The 20,950-nt window shown below is 38.2% G+C and overlaps 1 protein-coding gene across 3 annotated transcripts in view; it reads left to right on the top strand.

Annotated features, from left to right (window-relative positions):
* FBXL13 (F-box and leucine rich repeat protein 13) overlaps positions 1 to 20,950 on the top strand; it is a 236,611-nt gene that overhangs the window by 30,977 nt on the left and 184,684 nt on the right. For 2 of the 3 annotated variants that reach the window (XM_032873295.1, XM_032873294.1), the window contains exons 1-2: positions 4,987 to 5,102; positions 10,543 to 10,710. In XM_032873295.1, coding sequence (XP_032729186.1) covers positions 5,025 to 5,102; positions 10,543 to 10,710 — 246 coding nt within the window. In that variant the 5' untranslated portion in view covers positions 4,987 to 5,024. Of the gene's footprint in view, positions 1 to 3,866; positions 3,935 to 4,947; positions 5,103 to 7,120; positions 7,231 to 10,542; positions 10,711 to 20,950 lie in introns of those variants that run through there. The other variant, XM_032873296.1, reaches the window with a different exon arrangement.

Below are 20,950 nucleotides of genomic sequence, written 5' to 3'. Positions count from 1 at the left end.
GAAATGAACCATGAAAGTATAGTTTAGAGAGCAGGATGTACAATGGGGAAAAGACAGTCTCTTCAACAAATGGTTTTGGGAAAACTGAACAGCTACATGTAAAAGAATGAAACTGAACCACTTTCTTACACCATGTACAAACATAGACTCAAAATGGATTAAAAACCTAAATGTGACACTTGAAATCATAAAACTTCTAAGAGAAAACAGGCAGTAATCTCTTAGACAATAACCTTAGCAACATGTTTATGGAGTCTTCTCAGGCAAAGGAAGTAAAAGCAAAAATAAACTTCTGGGAGTACACCAAAATAAAAAGTTTTGCACAACAAAGGAAACTAACAACGAAATGGAGAGGTAACTTCCTGAAGGAGAGAAGATATTTGCAAATGACATGCCTGATAGGGCTTAAAATCCAAAATATATAAAGAATTTGTACAACCCAACACCAAAAGACCCAACACAAATACTCCAATTAAAAATGGGCAGAGGATCTGAATAAACATTTTTCCAAAAACGACATACAGATGGCCAGCATATGCGTGAAAAGATGCTCAACATCACTCATCATCAGGGAAATGCAAATCAAAACCACAATGAGATACCACCGCACACCAGTCAGAATGGCTCGTATCAAGAAAACAAGAAATTACAAGCGTTGATGAGGATGTGAAGAAAAGAGAAGCCCTGTGCACTGTTGGTGCGAATGTAAATTGGTGCAACTAATGTGGAAAACAGTACAGAGGTTCTGCAAAAAAATTAAAAATACCATATAATCTATTAATTCCACTTGTGATTATTTATTTGAAGAAAATGAAAACACTAATTTGAAAAGATATGTGTACCCCTATGTTTACTGAAGCATTATTTATACTAGCCAAAATATGGAAGCAACCCAAGTGTCCATCAATAGATAAATGGATAAAGATAAATGGTGGTATGAATATATATGAAGGCATATTATCCAGCCATTTGAAAAGAATGAGATCTTGCTATTTGCGACAACACAGATGGACCCAGAGGCTGTTATGCTAAGGGAAGTAACTTAGAGAAGACAAAAGCCATATGAATTCACTTACATGTGGACTCCAAAAAAACCCCAGGAGAAATGATGGTATTTTTAAAACAAATTAATAATTTAACAAATTAATTTTGTTTAACAAACAAATGAACGAACAAAAAACAGAAACAGAGTCCTACATTCAGCGAAAAAACTGATAGTTGCCAGAGGTGAGGTGTGTGGGGAATAGGTGAAGTGGCAGAGGGAATTAAGACATATAAGCTCCGACTTAGAAAATTAATAAGTCATGGAGATGAAAAGCACAGCATAGGGAATCTAGTCAATATCATTGTGAAAATCTTGTATGATGACAGATGTTTACCACACTAGTTGTGGTAAGCACTGAGTAATATATAGAATTTTTAAATCACTTTGTTATACACCTGAACTAATAGAAATATGTCAAGTATATTGCAACAATGATAATACATAAATAATAATAATACAATGGTAATAAATAATAATAATAAATACAAATATTTCAAGTAGCATGTTGCTGGAGCATAGTGAAGATGTTGAACGGTGGAAGTAGAACCACGTGACTGAGTGTCCCTGCATGTGTCTGATGGTGAGACTGGCCAGAGGTGCTGCTGAGCCCCAGTGGCGCTGATGCATGCGTGGCCCCAAGTGGGGGTGGGGCATTCCTGGGCTTGAGCCTTTACTGCAGGTCAGTGCCTTGACACACATACTCTGTCTTTTATTTAAAAAAAAGATTTTATTTATTTGAGAAAGAGACAGAGGACAGCAACTGGGGAGGAGTGGGAGAGGGAGAAGCAGAGTCCCCGTTGAGCACCCAGTGACACTTTCTTAAAGCTATTTTCCCTCTGGAGAAAACAAGAGGATGCCAACAATGAGGAAAAACCGTGGCTATTTTCATTCTATTAGTGTTTTTGTTTTGTTTTGTTGGGAGAACAATATATGTGAAATTAAAATAAGAATTTAGGGAAAGGAGGGGTGCCTGGATGGCTCAGTTGGTTAAGGGTCTGCCTTCAGCTCAAGTCCTGATCTCAGGGCCCTGGGATTGAGCCCTGTATAGGGTTTCCTATTCAAGGAGGAGCTGGCTTCTCCCTCCTGACCCTCCCACTGCTCCTGCTCTCTCTCTCTCTCTCAAATAAATAAAATCTTTTTAAAAAATTTAAAAAAAGAACTTAGGGAAAGGAACTCTTGATAAAAGAATATTAGAATGACAAACTCTTCCGGAATATAAACTCTGTGTGGATTCATGAGGACATTAACTTCTTTCAAGAATAGAATTGAAAAAACACTTTTATGCTGATTTAAAGAGTTGATTATTAGAAAACTCGAGTTCAAGAGTTACTGACTGAATAATTTTTGTTTTCATTCATTTGATCATGTAATATGCTCATTTAAAAATGAACTATGCCATTTACTATAGATATTTATATAGTTCTTTCCAGGTTATATCCTCTAGAGAAAAAAGCTTAATCTTAGGAAATTTAGCAGCTAATGGCAGAGCAAGAAAATCGTATTGTAGATGAAATTTGTCTTTACTTCTGCCATTTTCATTCCTTTCCTGGTTTTAGCTCTACCTTGCTGTGATATCCCCAATACTTCTACTTTGTTCGTCTGGATTCCTTTCGCTTATGAAAATCAGAATTTAGTACAATTCTGTCATTTTAGTAAAATGACTTCAATGATTTATGATCTCCCTCACCACAAGAATAATCTGCATATAATCGCCATCAAGCTGATGATTTCCAAATGTCATTGAACATCAGGCAGAATATCAGGGGGTTGATGGGCCTTTGTTATACGCTTAAAATAGCCCCATGATTAACGTGTGTGTGTTGTATCTGTGAACTCAACAAAGCATTGACAGCAGTGTGCAAAGGAGAAAAACATTTGTCTTTGAAAATCAGAATTCAGAGTTCTGGGCAGTTGGTATAGATTTGAACCAAACAGATGTGGCCACATGTTTGACAAACAAGGTGGTGATAACCTGAGAAAAAATAACACCATTAGCACTTCACAGTACCATGTACATATAACAAATGTGTTAATATGATATTATCTTACCCATTAAAGAAGGCACAGAAGGTACAGATGATTTCAGGAATCCTCAGTTAGCTGTTCGCACACGTTAACATATGTTATGGTGAACAGTTGCAAGTGATCAATTAATTTGCATCTCTTTCAGCGTATTCCAAAATTTTAATTTATGTGGCTTTCCTATTACTGTTTGGTGAGGCAAGCTTTTTTTTTTTTTTTTAAAGATTTTTATTTATTTATTTGACAGAGAGAGATCACAAGTAGGCAGAGAGACAGGCAGAGAGAGAGGAAGGGAAGCAGGCTTCCTGCTGAGCAGAGAGCCCGATGCGGGACTCGATCCCAGGACCCCGAGATCATGACCTGAGCCGAAGGCAGCGGCTTAACCCACTGAGCCACCCAGGCACCCCAGCTTTTTTTTTTTAAAGAAAATTTCATTTTATACTCTTGAGAATGCAAAATCTTTCAGTTTAATGGTGACCAGCAGACCCACAACTCTATACTCCTAACAATACACCTGACAATAATAGTACCATAGATCTACTTAAAATGCTTTAAAGTAAATACAATATAATGTATAGAGAAAATTTTAAGTTGTGATTTTAATGTTTGAAAAACAGATAATGGACATACACAATAAAGTTACAAAATATATAAATGGCCTATAGTTCTTCTAATCTGTTTCCATCTCCCTACTGCCCAATGCAAATATTGCTCTCATTTTCCTCTGTATCTTCTGGAGTTGGCCTCTGCATTCCATTTATTTCTAATGTGTGCTATTTAATTTATTTATTTACTTTAGATGACTCCGGAATTGATGATAAAAGCATGCACTTTTTATACTGGACATTTAGTAAAGACCCACTTTTGGTAAGAATGTGATTTTCGCATCCTATTCCTTTGTGTTTTTATTCTTAATATTCTCTATAGGAAGAACAACTCATTTTTGGCCATTCTGATTTTATCTATTTAATCATGTTTCCACCATTTTGCATTCTATATTTCTTTTATTTTTATTTAGCCTTTACTTAGTTAAAATACGTTCTTTACTTCTTCAAGGTATTGCTTTTTTTCGAAGTGTAAGTCTACAATCCCTTCATCTGAAACCCTTGGAGATATGTTTCGAAATTTAGATTCTTTTTCTTAAAAAAAATTTACAGAGGTAATTTCTACACATTCTATGTATTATATAACATCTTCAGTGGTGTCTGGGGCAGCATGTTGGAACCAAACATATTAAAACATATTAGTATTTCTATTACATATGTTATATATGTATATAAAATGAAATGTCTATGAAATGAAATTTTAAAAAGACTACGAATAGCTATGTGTCAAGTCCAGAGAGTTTTTGATGCAAAATTACTTTAGGTTTTTAAATTTTTATTTGTTTACTTTTAAGCTTTATTTATTTATTTTAGAGAGAGAGAGTGTGAGGGGAGCAGGGAGAGGGAGAGAGAATCTGCACTGAGTGTAGAGCCTGTTGTGGGGCTTGAACCCAGGACCCCAAGATCATGACTTGAGCTGAAATCTAGAGCTGGATGTTCAATCAGCCGAGCCACCCAGGCGCCCTGAGGTAAAATTACTTTAGGTCAGGTCTAGTTTTGCCTCTAAATGGGTTTTGAAAAAAAACAGGTTACAAAAAATACCTTCCGAATTTCAGACCTTTACTGGGTTTTAGAAATATAGCAAAGGGAAGTACAAGCTCAAAGGAAACACTAGAAGTAGCTAGAACAGTAACAATAATCAAACAATTTCTTTCTATGCTTTGGTATTTGAAGCAATAAAGGAGGTATTGTTACTCCTTCTCCTTCTCCATTTATTAGGAATGTATTGCCACTGATATTATCAAAATACTATTTTTCTGTATTTACTGCCTATAGCACATGGAGAGACATAGCAATACCTCTTATAAATGAAGATGAACTTCTGGCTGAAAAGATGGAAAAAGCGAGGGAATATGACAATTTCAGACTTCAAAAATACTTCTTTCGTCTCTGGCACTCTTATACAGAAGGTCAAAAAAAACTACTTACAGGTAAATCCTTGCATAGTAACGGTTAGTTTTTGTATTGCTTATACAAAGAATCAACACACTTAACAATTAAGCAGTTTGCGGGTGGCTGGGCGGCTCAGAGGGTTAAGCCTCTGCCTTAAGCTCAGGTCATGATCTCAGGATCCTGAGATGGAGCCCTGCATAGAGCTCTCTGCTCAGCGGGGAACCTGCTTCTCCCTCTCGCTCTGCCTGCCTCTCTGCCTACTTGTGATCTCTCTCTCTCTCTCTCTCTCTCTCTGTGTCAAATAAATAAATAAATAAAAATCTTAACAAAAGATTAAACAGTTTTTACTGAGAATTTATTATTATGTCTAGAGAACTGTCATGAAATGTCATGAAAAGCCACTAATTAAATGTCTTACATTTAAATGAGATTTGTCTCAAAGGGTTTTCTTGTAACAGAAAACAGGCATGTTTGAAATAAAAATTCTGTATGGATTTGTGTGATATATGTACAAATATAAATAGAGATCTACTATCATCATTTTTACTCAGAGAAAGCTGGTATATGATAGGTACCAAAACTGACTATTTCTTGCAGAGAATTTTCCATTCCTTAGAGATATTTCATTTAATGGATACATGAGGAAACAAAGAAAATGCATTTTCCTTTCCTTAAATCCTTGATAGTTGTAAAAAATAGAGAGGGCATGTACATGATCTTTGAGGCAGGAATAGGGAACCCCAGCCTTTTGCTCAGATTTTTGCCACTTACCAAATACTGGTTTATGGCTGTTGCAAATCAGAGAATCATCTCCTCTTGATCAGTTACTATTGGTACCTCAGTCACAGTGAGCCCTCTGAAGGTTTTTTTTTCTTCTTTTTTTTTAGAGAGGGAGAGAGAGAGAGAGAAAGAGAGAGCGTGCACATGGGAGCATGGGGGTTGGGGAGGGGAAGTGGGAGAGGGAGAGAGAATCCTAAGCAGACTCCATACCCTGAGGTGGGACTCCATCTCATGAACCTGAGATCGCAACCAGAGTGGTAATCAAGAGTTGAATGACCCCCAGGTGCCCTCTGAAGGTTTTAAAGTAAGATTGATGGGCCTCTAATTCAGAAAGGAAGCAACTGGCTTCCTTAAGAAGCCAGTGCCCTCGGGGCACCTGGGTGGCTCAGTGGATTAAAGCCTCTGCTTTCGGCATAGGTCATGATCTCAGGGTCCTGGGATCGGGGAGCCTGCTTCCTCCTCTCTCTTCTGCCTGCCTCTCTGCCTACTTGTGATCTCTGTCAAATAAATAAGCAAAATCTTAAAAAAAAAAAAAAAGTAAAAAAAAAAAGAAGCCAATGCCCTCTTCATTGGTGTCCCCAGGGCCTGCCTTAGTCATCCTTCTTCCTGGCCTGACCCCTGTATTTGAGCTTTGGACCCTTGGTTAAAACATAAAATGGAGCAATTTATTTAATCATAGGGCATTTAACTAAATCAGAATACTACCTTATAATTGTATTTCTATGATTAAGTTTAGGAGTTCTGGTTTTATAAAGAACAGTTTGATTAAAAAAAGAAAAGATATGTATCCTATATATATCCTGATGTGTTATTACATCTATTACATCTTTATTTTTATTTTTTTAAGATTTTATTTATTTATTTGATAGAGAGATACAGCGAGAGAGGGAACACAAGCAGGGGGAGTTGAGAGAGAGAGAAGCATGCACGAGAGAGGGAGAAGCAGGCTTCCCACTGAGCAGGGATCCCGATGTGGCACTCGATCCCAGGACCAGGTGATCATGACCTGAGCTAAAGGCAAACGCTTAACCAGCTGAGTCACCCCAGGCATCCCTCCATCTCAATTTCCAAGGGCAAATGTGATGTTTACAGGTTAATAAAGTTTCAGGAGTAGAGATGTACTGCTGCCGAAAGTAATTAATTTTAGATATAATTAAAATCAAACAAAACCCACCAGACACAATATTAGTTTGTATTATAAACATGATAGAATATTAAACATTGTTTTTAGGAAACATCTTTATATATATACAATCATCGAATAACTTTTCTTTAGTCACACTAGTGCGGATACGGACGATGTGCCGCCGTTACAAGCTACTGGCTATCCTAACCAGGTGGCGGGATGAAGTTCAACATAAGTATAAGAAGAGAGAAGAGGAGCTGGTATGGTATCTCGGAAACTTAATTTGTTTAGAAACTGAATTTGGTTGTTCTATTGATGTTGCTTCAGATAATAATGCCATGCATGAAAGTGTGAAAATATTGAATATTAGGCACTTAAAAAAAAGATTTTACTTATTTATTTGAGAGAGAGCATGCGTGTGTGTGCATGGACGGGGTGGAGAGACAGAGTGAGAGGGAGGAGGAGAAGCAGACTTCCTGCTGAGTGGGGAGCCAGAGGCACGGCTCGGTGGGGGGGCTCCATCCCAGGACCCTGAGACCATGAACTGAGCTGAAGACAGGTGCTTAACGGACTGAGCCACCCAGGTGCCCCAATATTATATAATTTTGATGGGGTCTTTATTCTTTTAATTGAATAATTTAAATTTTCCTTCAGCTACGAAAAATATTTTCTAATAAATTCTGTTGTTTCATTTCAACTCTGAACACTGAGAAAAAATTTCAACATTTTGTTTAAAGTTATTGGTAAAAACGAAGAATTTTGTTGAAGTAAGTGTTTAGATAGATATAGATGTCTAAAATAGAAGAGAGGGGTGCCTGGGTGGCTCAAGGGGTTAAAGCCTCTGCCTTTGGCTCAGGTCATGGTCCCAGGGTCCTGGGATCGAGCCCTGAATCCAGCTCTCTGCTCAGCAGGGAACCTGCTTCTTCCTCTCTCTCTTTGCCTGCCTCTCTGCCTACTTGTGATCTCTCTGTTAAATAAAAATAAATAAAATCTTAAAAAAAAAAGAATTTAAAATGGAAGAGAAACCATTTGATATGACAAAGATTGAATAAATTTTTTCCGTCCTAGATAAGGTTAGATTGTTATTCTTTTTCAACCTTCAATATAATAAATTATAATTTTAATATAAATTATTTAAAAAATTACTAAATTGCTAAACTTATGGGGGTTGCCTGGGTGGCTCAGTGGGTTAAAACCTCTGCCTTCGGCTCAGGTCATGATCCCAGAGTCCTGGGATTGAGCCCCGCATCGGGCTCTCTGCTCAGCAGGGAGCCCACTTCCCTCTCTCTCTGCCTGCTTCTCTGCCTACTTGTGATCTCTGTCTGTCAAATAAATAAATAAATAAATAAATAAAAATCTTCAAATTGCTAAACTAAAGGATCGTTCTTAACTGGGACACTTTAATTAAAGCAATGAAAATAGAGGACCCAAGCAAATTCCTCCAAACTTAAAAATATTTAAGTTTGCTTAAGCTGTTAATACATTATTACTTAATGTTGTTTTAGAACACTCACAGTAACTATTAGGATCAGACATAGAAAAATGGATTTTTTTTAGTTATATTACTTCATAGGTAATGTTTTATCAATAGTCTTGAAAGACAAAGTCGGGATAAATAAGAAAGAGAAAAATAAGAAATTAAACTCCCTGTTTAGTCATCACCCGGTGGAGGGCAGGATCAATGCCCTCCCACCACTAACGGGTTCATACACTGACACTGATGATACTATACATGTACCAAGAGGGTATACAAAGATTTATGCTGGAAACAGTGCTAGAGTCTACAGAGGACACTGAGATGCATAAAGCACAGTTCTTGCTCTCTGCAAATCTGTCCCCTACTGGTATCATGGTGTTCTTCTAGGATGTCCTCTAGCATTTGTGGAGTACACGTTCAATGTTACTAGTTCATGTTCAGTGTTGCCAGTTCAACAGTTACACTTTAGGTAACCACTGTTTTAGTCTGCTTGTTCAGTGCTCGCTTGTCTGTCCTTCCTGCCTCCCTTTCTCTCTCTCTCTCTTTCTTTCTTCCTTCCTTCCTTCCTTCCTTCCTTCCTTCCTTCCTTCCTTCCTTTCCTTCCTTCCTTCCTTCCTTCCTTCCTTCCTTTCTTTCTTTCTTTCTTTCTTTCTTTCTTTCTTTCTTTCTTTCTTTCTTCCCTTCTTTCTCTTTCTTACCTTCTTCCCTTCTTTCTCTTTCTTTCCTTCCTTCCCTCCTTCTTTCTTTCTTTTTAGATTTATTTGACAGAGAGAGAGAGAGCATTGGGAGAGGCAGGATGGGCAGAGGGAGAGAGAGACAAGGACTCTCAAGTAGACCCCCCACTGAGCAGGGAGCCTGATGTGGGGCTTGATCTCAAGACCCCGAAATCAAGACCTGAGCCAAAATCAAGAGTCAGATGCTTCCTTGACTGAGCCACCCAGGCGCCCCTGTTCAGTGATTTTTGACACTGTGCACTAAGCTAGCATTTTGATCCTGGCTCCCGCCAAGCCTGATCAGTGATTGTCTAATGGCGAAATAAACAACTGTACGTGACTAGTCTGCCCCGTTCACAACCCGCTTGAACTGAACATCTCGGAGGCAGTATTGTTTTTTTAATCATCCCCATACCCTGAGCATAATGTGTTGCATGCAATAGTTGATACTTATTAATATAAATAATAACACATAACGTAGTATTATCCTTCATATAGATGTATACTGTACAGTTAGTTGGGTGTTTAGAGAAAACATTTACTTCTAGCTATGTGATTTCTTGGCCTAACAATCACTCACTTAAGTGGGTGAAGTGAGCATGGCTGGTGTGTGCTGCGCAGAGAACGCAGGGAACAGTTCTATGCACTAATCTTCTCCAACGTGTGCCCTTCCTTAGGCTCATGCGTGTGTGTGTAACATTTATTTATCCTTATGGCTTTTTCTCGATCATGCAGTTTTTATTTTAAGATTTTATTTATCTATTTGAAAAACAGAGATCACAAGTAGGTAGAGAGGCAGGCAGAGAGAGAGGAGGAAGCAGGCTCCCTGCCAGGCAGAGAGCCTGATGTGGGGCTCGATCCCAGGACCCTGGGATCATGACCTGAGCTGAAGGCAGAGGCTCCAACCCACTGAGCCACCCAGGCGCCCCTTGATTATGCAGTTTTAAGGAACGTATTCAGCATTAGAATGGGGACTTCTTGTAACAGTAAATCAGGCAAGACCCCAAATGCTTTCCTCTGCCTCTCCTTTTTTATCTCTGTGCTAACCGCCACCTTTCCATACCCCAAATATCCCATCAGTCATTACCAGAACCTTGACTCTGTGGGTTTCAGCTTCTTCATCTAAAAGAGGAGGCTGGACCACATCATCGAGGTTGCTGCCTAGGCCACTGGTGTCTGACAACACATGGGAATGATCTCTAATGCTCTGGTGGTCTGGAGCATATCGCCCTGCTATGGACAAAGGCAGTTTACACAGCGGGGATGACAATAATACAGAATGTTTATTTGGTTCTATCATGGTGTCGAGTGCTGTGCTCTATACATATCTCATTTAACCTTCACGATGATGACATGGAATTTGCCGGTTATTTTCATGGCAGATATTAAAACATGAACTTCAGTTGCTGAAATGGAGAAGCAGGTTAAAACGCAACGTCATTGCTAAGGAAGAATTCCTATTTCCTGAACACAGTGCGTCTGAAGTCTTTCTTAGAAGCGAGGTTCCTGAATGTGACATTTCGCTGTTCCCCGAAAGAGTGATCTCACGGGTTCGTATGAATTCATGTATTGTAACTAGTCATTTTCACAATGTTTATGTAAAGAGTGGTTTTATAAACCTGACATGAATGATGGAAATCCTATTTCAAAGAAACATGTTTTTTTACAACTAGCTGTGGGTTCAACTCATATTTTTAGAGGTCATCCTTTTGGATGGCTGTAAGATGACTCTAGCAATCAAAAGTGGAGAAAGTAAAGCTGCAGGAAATAAGAAGGGAAGGCATTCCTCCTTCAAGCATACATTGTCATTTAAGGTGGAACAGGTTTTAGCTACTGCAGCACACACTTTTTCATTTTTAATCCCTAATCTTTTAAATTTCACATGATGCCTTCACTCTGGGATGTAAATGGGCTTGTCTTAGTGCACCTTTCAATTAGATGAAATATTTGTAGTATCCTTTTCCCCTAGATTGTGAATTCATAGAGAGAATCATGTAGTTACAGCTTACAATTCACTGAATTGATCTCTGAAAAATCAGCCATAATTCCAACTATAAGTTATATTCTCTCCTAATTTGATAGATAAATAATTTCTTTGTGAGACTGCCTGAGAAATCATTGAAGAGTTATAAAATATCACCTTATTCTGATCGGTGAAAGCTTCACATTATAAAATCCCATGCGTTAAATACACCCTGCTGAATGTGCAGAATTAAGCTCAAGTTTTATTTGGGGACAGGGTGTCTATGCGTCTATGTCTAGTCCAGCATTTTACGTATCGCGTGGAGTTAGGATAAGGATATTTTTTTAAAAAGATTATTTATTTATTTATTTGACAGACACAGATCACAAGTAGGCAGAGAGGCAGGCAGAGAGAGAGGGAGAAGCAGGCTCCCTGCTGAGCAGAGAGCCCGATGCGGGGCTCGATCCCAGGACCTTGGGATCATGACCTGAGCTGAAGGCAGAGGCTTTAACCCACTGAGCCACCCAGGTGCCCCAGGATAAGGATATTTTCGCCCATGATTTCCTCTTTATAAAGTGTCTATTCTATCTTGTTCATTTTGAAATTGGAATTCCCATAATTTGCTTGCTGGTTTGTAATAGCTCTTTGTATAATGGTAATATCAACCCTTTGCCTGGAACATATCAGAGATTTCCCTCCTATGCCTGACGCTTGCCTTCCGTTTTGTCTGTACAGTCTTTCCATGAGAGAAGCTTCAGAGCTCTGTATAACCAAGCCTAGCATTCTTGCCCTAATTATTTCTCTTTTTGTGTCATATTAATATGTTATTCTTAGTGGTTTTTCTAAGCCACATCACGCTCTTTCTTAGACTGATACGGCTGTTCTTTTGTCTTTGAATTCTCACACTGTTCACTGTTGAAGTTTCTTTGTTTACTTTATCAGTGGCTGCGCTGGGGTTTGCAATTCATCACAGATTACACCTTCACATAAGTTTCTACCACTTTACATATAAGGTAATATCCTAACAAGAATACGTTTTCATTTTCCTTCTCCTGTGCTTCCCGCTGTTATTGCCATGCATTATATCGCCGGTGTTTATAAACCCTATAATGTATTATTTTTGCTTTAAATAGTCATTATACTTTATTCAGCATATCCTTCTTTTGTTATTTATTTTTTATTGATGTGTAATTAACATAGTGTTATATTAGTTTCAGGTGTACAATGTAATGATTCAACAGTTCCGTGCATTACTCGGTGCTTGTCACAATAAGTGTGCTCTTAATCTGCTTGATTCGTTTCATCCATCCCTCCACCCACCTCTCCTTTGGCAACCACCAGTTTGTTTTCTGTATTTAAAAGTCTGATTTTTTGTTTGCCTTTTTTTTTCTTTGTTTGTTCATTTGCTTTGTTTCTTACATTCCACATATGAGTGTATTTCTCCAACTTATTTCACTTAACATTCTACCCCCTAAGTCTATCCATTTTTTGCAAATGACAAGATCTTGTTCTTTTTTATGGCTTAGTAATATTCCATTGTACATCTACTACTTCTTTAACCGTTCATCTAGTGATGGACACTGGAGTTGTTTCCATATTTCAGCTATTGTAAATAACACAATAAACATAGGGATACATATGTCTTTTGGAATTAGTGTTTTCATTTTCTTTGGGTGAATACCCAGTAGTGGAATTACCGTATCATGTGGTAATTCTATTTTTAATTTTTTAAGGAACTCCATACTGTTTTTCACAGTGGTTATACCAATTTGCATTCCTACCAATAGTGCATGAGGGTTCCAAAACTTGTTGTTTCTTGTGCATTTGATTTTAGCCATTCTGGCAAGGGTGAGGTGATATCTCATTGTGGTTTTGATTTGCATTTCCCTGATGACCCATGATGCTGAGCATCTTTTCATGTGTTTGTTGACATCTGTATGTCTTCTTTGGAGAAATGTCTGTTCATATCTTTTGCCCATTCTTAAATCAGATGATTTGTCTTTTTGATGTTGAGTTGCATAAGTTCTTTGTATACTTTGGATATTAACCCCTTTTCAGATATATCATTTGCACATATCTTCTCCCATTCAGTAGGTTGCCTTGTCGTTTTATTGATGGTTTCCTTCACTGTGCAAAAGCTTTTTATTTTAGCATAGTCCTAATAGTTTAATTTTGTTTTATTTTTCTTGTCTGGGGAGACATATCTAGAAAAATGCTTCCATGGCTAATGTCAAAGAAATTACTGCCTATGTTTTCTTCAAGGAGTTTTATAGTTTCAGGTATCATATTTAGGTCTTTAATCCATTTTGTGTTTATTTTTGAGCATGGTGTAAGAAAGTGGTCCAGGTTCATTCTTTTGCATGTTGCTGTCCAGTTTTCCCAACATCATTTGTTGAAGAGATTGTCTTTTCCCTATTGTATATTCTTCCTTCCTTTGTCATAGATTAATTGACCATATAAGCATGGGTTTATTTCTGGACTCTATTCTGTTCCCTTGATCTATGTGTCTATTTTTGTGCAGGTACCATACTGTTTGCATGCTATAGCTATATAATATATCTTGAAATCCAGAATTGTGATACTTCCAGTTTTGCTTTGGCTGTTTGGTGTCTTTCGTGGTTCCATTCAAATTTTAGGATTATTTGTTCCAGTTCTGTGAAAAATGTTGTTTGTATTCTGGTACTGATTGCATTAAATCTGTAGATTATTTTAGGTACTATGGACATTTTAACAATATCAGTTCTAGTGCACCTGGGTGGCTCAGTGGGTTAAGCCTCTGCCTTCAGCTCAGGTCATGATCTCGGGGTCCTGGGATCGAGTCCTGCATTGGGCTCTCTGCTCCGCAGGGAGCCTGCTTCTGCCTCTCTCTCTCTCTGCCTGCCTCTCTGCCTACTTGTGATCTTTGTCTGTCAAATAAATAAATAAAATCTTCAAAAAAACAAAGCAAAACAATATCGGTTCTTCCAGTCCATGAGCATGGAATATCTTTCTATTTATTTGTGTCATTGCCAATTTGTTACATCAGTGTTTTATAGTTTTTGGAATATAGGTCTTTCATCTCCTTGGTTTATTCCTAGGAATTTTATTTTTTTTGATGTAATCATAAATGGGATTGTTTTTAATTTTTTTTCTTTCTGCTATTTCATTAGTGTATAGAAATGCAACAGTGTTCTGTATTAATTTTGTATCCTGTGACTTTACTGAAATCATTTACTCATTCTGGTAGTTTTCAGGTAAAGTCTTTTGGTTTTTCTATATATAGTCTCATGTCATGTAGAAAGAAGGAAATAATAAAGATTAGAGCTGAAATAAATGAAATTGAGTCCAAAAAAAGCCACCCACAATAGAAAAGATCAATGAAACCAGGAGTTGGTTCTTTTTTTCATTATTCGAATTCAATTAATTAATAGGAGCTTGTTCTTTGCAAGGATAAAAATACCTTCCACCAAACTGGTCAAGAAAAAAAAAGAGAGGACTCAAATAAACAGAAATCAGAAACAAAAGAGGAGATATAATGACCAACGCCACAGAAGTACAAAGGATTATAAGAGATAATTGTGAAAAATAAGATGTCAACAAATTGGACAACCTAGAAGAAGTGGATAAGTTCTTAGACACATATAACCTTCCAAAACTGATTCAAGAAAAAAAAAGAAAATTTGAACAGACTGATTATGAGCAATGAAGTGGAATCAGTAATTTAAAATTCCCAATAAACGTGGTCCACCACCAGATGGCTTCAGAGATGAATTCTACCTAACATTTAAAAAGTGTTAATATCTCTTCTTCTCAAACTACTTCAGAAAATAGAAGGGGAAGAAAAACTTCCAAATTCATCTTATGACACCAGCATTACTCTGATACCAAAACCGGACAAAGACACAACAAAAGAAGAAAACTGTAGGCCAGTATCTCTGATGAACATAGATGCAAAGATCCTCAACAAAATATTAGCAAACTGAACCCAACAGTCCATTAAAAAACATTCTCCATGACTGAGTGGAATTTATTGCAGGGATGCATAAGTGGTTCAACATTCGGAAGTCAATCAACATGACACATCACATCAACAAAAGGATAAAACCCTCATGATCATCCCAATAGATGTAGAAAGAGCACTGGACAAAGTACAACATCCATTCATGATTAAAAAAACAAAACAAAACCCTGACAAAGTGGATTTAGAGGGAACATGCCTCAACAGAATAAAGTCCATTTATGAAAAACCCACAACTAACATCATACTCAATGATGAAAAACTGAGAGCTTTTCCTCTAAGAACAAGACAAGCATGACCATTCTTACCATCTTTATTCAGCATAGTGCTAGAAGTCCTAGGTGCATCAGACACAAGAAGTAAAAGGCATCCAAACTGGTAAGAAACAAGTAAAACTTTCAATACATTTTACTTTTAACAATCTGAAGCTTCTAGAAAAGTTGCAAGTACTGTACAGAGAACATTTCCTCAACAGTTTTGAAAGTAAGTTGCCGACATAAGACCTCATCACCGCTGACTACTATTGGTTTATTCCTGTGAACTAGAGCATTCCCTTAGAGGCAACCATCAAAATCCTCAAACCTAGTTCAGGTTTCCCCAGTTGTTCTAATAATGTCCCAGTAATGCAGAAGAATCCAGTCTAGAATCACACATAACAATTGGTTACTATGTCTCCTCAATTCTCCTTCCATTTGCGATGGCCTCTTAGTCTTTTAATTTTCATGATCTTCACAGGAAGATTAAGTCTGTTTTAGTGTGGAATATCTCACAACTTGAGCTTATTTGGTGTTTCCTCAAGAATATACTCAGGTTATGCATTTTCATTGGAAATACCACGGACAGGGCACATGGGTGGCTCAGATGGGTAAGCGTCTGACTTCACTCAGGTCATGATCCTGGGGTCCTGGGATTGAGTCCCGTGTCAGGGTCTCTGCTCAGTGGGAAACCTTCTTCTCCCTCTGCCTCTCTCTCTGTCTGTCTCTCATGAATAAATAAATAAAATATTAAAAAAAAAAGAAATACCACGGACATCATGCTGTGCTCTTCCCATTGTAGCATATCAGCGACAGGATTTGGATTTGCCTATGACTGGGGATGGTCACTTTGATCACTTGATGATAGTGGTGTCTGTCAGTCAGGCTTCTTCACTACAATTCAGTCACCTCCTGTGTAAATGATATGTATGTTACGGCTACTTTAAAATTATATAAGCATTCCTAGTCATTTCAGTTTGTTTGTTTATTTACATCAGTGTGGATTCCCAGTTTTCTATTTTATTTGTGGGTTATAATCCATTACTCTAATTATTTTGGTGCCCACATTGTCCTAGATTTGGACAGAGTCAAGTTGCCTTCTGTGTCCTTTTGACACATCATCATCATTTCTTCAGTATTTCCTTACTTTATAGCACAGCTTGCTGGCCCAGGCTCACCTCATACATTCCTTGTCCCACCGTGGATAAGTCATTTCTCCAAAAGTCCCTAAGTCCTTCTCAATGGCAAGTGTACATAGAAACCATGAGCACTAGCTGTGTTCGTTGCCATTGCAGCGTCACGTCCCCTTAGGTCTTCTTGGTAGGAAAAATGAGAGACACTAAGTAGCTACAAACCTAAATAGCACACAGATACTTGCAGTTTTATTTTTGGACCATAAGGTTCATTCTAATTCTCTCTTATCCCATATTTGCAATGTCCTTCTCCAGCAGTGAGGATCCTAGCCTTCATTATTCTTTGTATCTTTACTTATTTGACCATTCCCCCTGTGTGTCACCAGTCACACAGGTTGTTGCCACTAACCCCTCCTTTCTTCATTCTGCTCAGACTTTGACATCCCTTGCCAGGCCACCCTCTTACGGGCTCAGGCTCTGACACCATGTGGCCGTTGCCTTCCCCACTGCATGGTTTCCTTACTAACTTTGGCCTAAGACACACTATACTGAGCACTTCCTAGGTGGATCCCCTCCTTGTCCTATGCAGGCTCTGACAATGCATGCATAAGCTGCCCCTCCTTGGGGATGCCCTCCTTACACCACTTAGACTCTGTCCTTACTTACACTCTGTCCTTCCTTACGCTGCATAGACTCTGTCACTCCATGCCATCTGCCCACACAGAGGCGCGCTCCACATCCTATTTGGCCCCTTACGCAGGGTTTTCTTTCCTTGTTTCACCTTCTTTGTCCTACTCAGGTCTAACCTCCCTCTCTGCCTTCCTCTCATTAGGAACACCCTCCTCATCCCTCTTAGGCCCCAAGTTTCTACCCTGAGATATTCTTCCACGTGGATGGATACCCTCCTCACCTTGCGTAGTCTCTGACTGTCTGCACTGGGCAGATGTCTTCTTCTTGAACCTCATTTCCTTGGGGCTTCAATAGCCCAGAGTGAGCCATGTTTCCTCATTTGCCTTCCTTTTCCCATCTGGGCGCTGAAATTCCTCCCAGCCATTCTTTCTTAGGAAATTCCTCACCCATCTTGGACTCCAAAACCCTGTGCAGGGTTATTCACTGAGTGGATAGTCCTTTATAGACCCCAGTTTCGATACCCTGCTCTGGGCCAATAGAGCTCCTCTGCACCTTCACCTTGGCATAGATGTCTACTTTGCTTAGACAAATTAATATTTTCCCACAGGTCATTTAATTCCTATTAATTTTTTGTTAGCTTCCTTTTCTTTCTGTGCTTCTTCATTTTATTTATTTATTTGTTTATTTTTTTATTTTAAAGATTTTATTTATTTATTTGAGTGAGCTAGCACAAGCGGGGGAGGGGTAGAGAGAAGATAAGCAAACTTCCTGCCCTGCAGGGAGCCAATGTAATGAGGGGCTCTATCCCAAGACCCTGAGATCATGACCCAAGCCAAAGGCAAGTGTTTAATGGACTGAGCTACCCAGGTGCTCTTGTGCTTCATTTTAAATAGCGTTTATTGCTACGTCTGCAAGTTCAGCACACTGCACACAAAACTGTCTTTAAAAGCCATTAACTTTTGTCCAAATCACCTGTGAAGAGAGCATTACTCACCAAAACTGGAAAAAAAAAAAGACACCAATAATTCGTGGAATATATAGCCAGCAACGCATTGCTGAATTTTGAAAATAAGATGAATTAGAATGTTTTCTAATTCTTACTAGCTTTCGTTAATCTCTTTAATCTTCAACTACTTTAAAAGGAAAAAAATGCATGTAGTCTATCTTGACTTTAGAAGCATCTCAGAAAGAGATGGACAGGGGGAAAGGCACAATAAGCAATTATTTGCTCATAGTGTATAGCATGAAAATCATTGGTCATTAGTAGTGTCTGGCTAGTTTTATAGTAGGGATTTTTTTGTCGTTGTTATTGTTGACTGCCTCTCCCCAAAAGAATTAAATAGTGTTTCCTTAGTCTAAAAAATGCAGTGTCTAATTTGCTATCAAGTCTTTCCAGTGAACCTTTTCACTATGAATATTGTATTCATCTCCAGAAGTTTTATTTGGTTCATTTTTCAAATTTCCACCTCTCTCCTTTATTTTTCTTTGAAATCCTTAAACATTTTTTAAATAAAAGCTGCTTTAAAGGACTTGTCAGATTCTAGGTCTATTATCCCTGTAATTTCTCTCTGTGCTTACATTTAAAAATTTTTTTTCTCTTGGTTATGTGTCAGATTTTCTTGCTTTTCACAGATACAGTACTTTTTTTTATTACATGCTGGATATTTTGTAAGTTACATTGTTGAGTGTCTGGATATTTTTGTCTTTCTTTAAGGAATGTTGAATTTTGTTTTGATAGTCAGCTAATTTACTCAAATATTAATTTTCCCAGCTTATATTTAAGGTTGGTTAAAGAAAATCTAGAGTAACTTTTATTGAAGGCTAATTTATCCTTACTCCTCCCATGTGATCTTCCTGGGTCTTTTTTGAATGCTCCAAGAGTTCAATGACATGTCTCCACTCTGATTTGTCTCCACTTATAAATTTCCCAATACTATATGAACTGTAGTAGTTGCTCTGCTTACAGATCCCTGGTAGATGTTTTTGCCCTGGTAGGCATTTTTTGTCCAGTCTTGTGGCATGTCATCCTGCACACACACTCAGCTTAGAATGCACTCAAAGATGCAAGGATCTCTGCGCTTATTTCTCAAGCTTTTTTTCTGTGTAACTCCCACTTTTCTAGTACTCTGCCCATAAACTCCAGCAATTTCAACATCCTTGAGCCCCATTAACTATTTCCTTGGCTTAGTGAGACCACCTTTCTTTCACAAGTGGCTAATAAATGCCTCTAGGAAGAAAGCCTGTGGTGTAATATGGTCACCTCATTGATTTCCCTTCTTTCAGAGATCACAATATTGTGATACCTGTTATCAGTTGTTTCATATATTTGGTCCATTTCTCTAGCTGTTTGTGATGGGAGGCATAGCCTGGTACAAGTCACCTCATCATGGCTGGAAGTAGAAGGCTATTGATGGTTTTCTGAATCTACATGGGATTCAGGCTTAGGGGCTCCAAACCATGCCTGTCAATCCTTTTATGGGTTTCTTTCTTCCATTTCTTACAGAGACTATTTAAACTTTTGTTATGGACTGAATATTTGTGTTCCTCCCAGATTCCTATGTTGAAGCCCTGATTCTCTGGAGATAGGGCTGTGAAGGTGATATAAGTTAAATGAGGTCATAAGGGTGGGGTCCTAACCCAAGAGGGGGCTTGCCCATATAAGAAGAGTCAGAGATACCAAAGCTCTGTCTCTGCCTTGTGAGCACACCACAAGGAGGCAGTCATCTGAAAGCCAGGAAGACAGTTGGCTTTCCAGGTAACCAGGAACCAAATTATCCAGAATCTTGAGCTTGGACTTCCCCGCCTCTGGAACTGTGAAAAATAAATTTCTGTTGTTTAAGCCACCCAGTGGATAATACTTTGTTTTGGCGTCTGAACAGACTAATGCTCTTCTTCATTCTTCTTACGACACATCCTCCCCTTCCTCACCCCTCACCTTCACTTTCTGTCCTTCTTTACTGAGAAAATATATGCCATCAGGTGGGCACTCCTCCAACTTGATTCCTGACCCCTTTCCTCAGTCCTGTTTTCCTGATCTCTTTCCCCCTTTTTCAAGTGTACCATCCATGCCCACCTTTGTTTCCTTTTCTGTTCTCAGGGATTTGGCCTATATAATGTACAATATTGATATCAGATGCTTTCTTTAATTTCTGCCACAGGAGATGATGCAATCTTATTTTCAGATCGTTATCAATATCAGTTTTGAGTCAACGAGGAATAGTTGACATAAAGCATAGTTACTTGAAATACAAGGCCATTTCCCAACACAATTTCTGTTGCCTCTTAACCAGAGCACTCAGTGGTCCACGCACACGGAATCATTCCTGGATGTCTAGGACTATGTCTTATTCATGTTCCCTGATTTATAAGCAACCAAAAAAATTTATCAAGTGCATGAATTTAACATTTAAGAAATTATCCTATGCTTCCCCAATTCAAGTTTAAGAAAAGGTAGAGATCTGTAATAAAAGTGTCAATATTTTCCCCAGGCAGTTTCTTTTGTCTGTGAAAGTCAATTCTCTAAACAATTATTGATAAATAGACATAAAAGGTAAACTTAGAATAGCTACAAAAATATCCATGCCAGTTGAAACAGAAGAGAAAAGGAATCAAGTTTTGAGAGATCTTTAGACTTCACATCTTTTCAAGAACACCCCATCTTTTTTATGGGCCTCCATATGGATGATTTAAGGAAAGCATAAAAAATTTGAAGTCTATAGTTTTGGGAACTTACTGATGACTGCATGTATGCTCCAAAGGAGCTATTTTTCCTTTTAAGATTTTATTTATTTATTTGACAGAGAGAGAGAGAGA

Source organism: Lontra canadensis, unplaced genomic scaffold (genome assembly GCF_010015895.1).
Source record: "Lontra canadensis isolate GAN:19392208 unplaced genomic scaffold, GSC_riverotter_1.0 scaffold48, whole genome shotgun sequence".
NCBI lineage: Eukaryota > Metazoa > Chordata > Mammalia > Carnivora > Mustelidae > Lontra > Lontra canadensis.
Note: the sequence above shows the minus strand (reverse complement) of the source record. Positions and strands in the feature narration are given on the sequence as shown.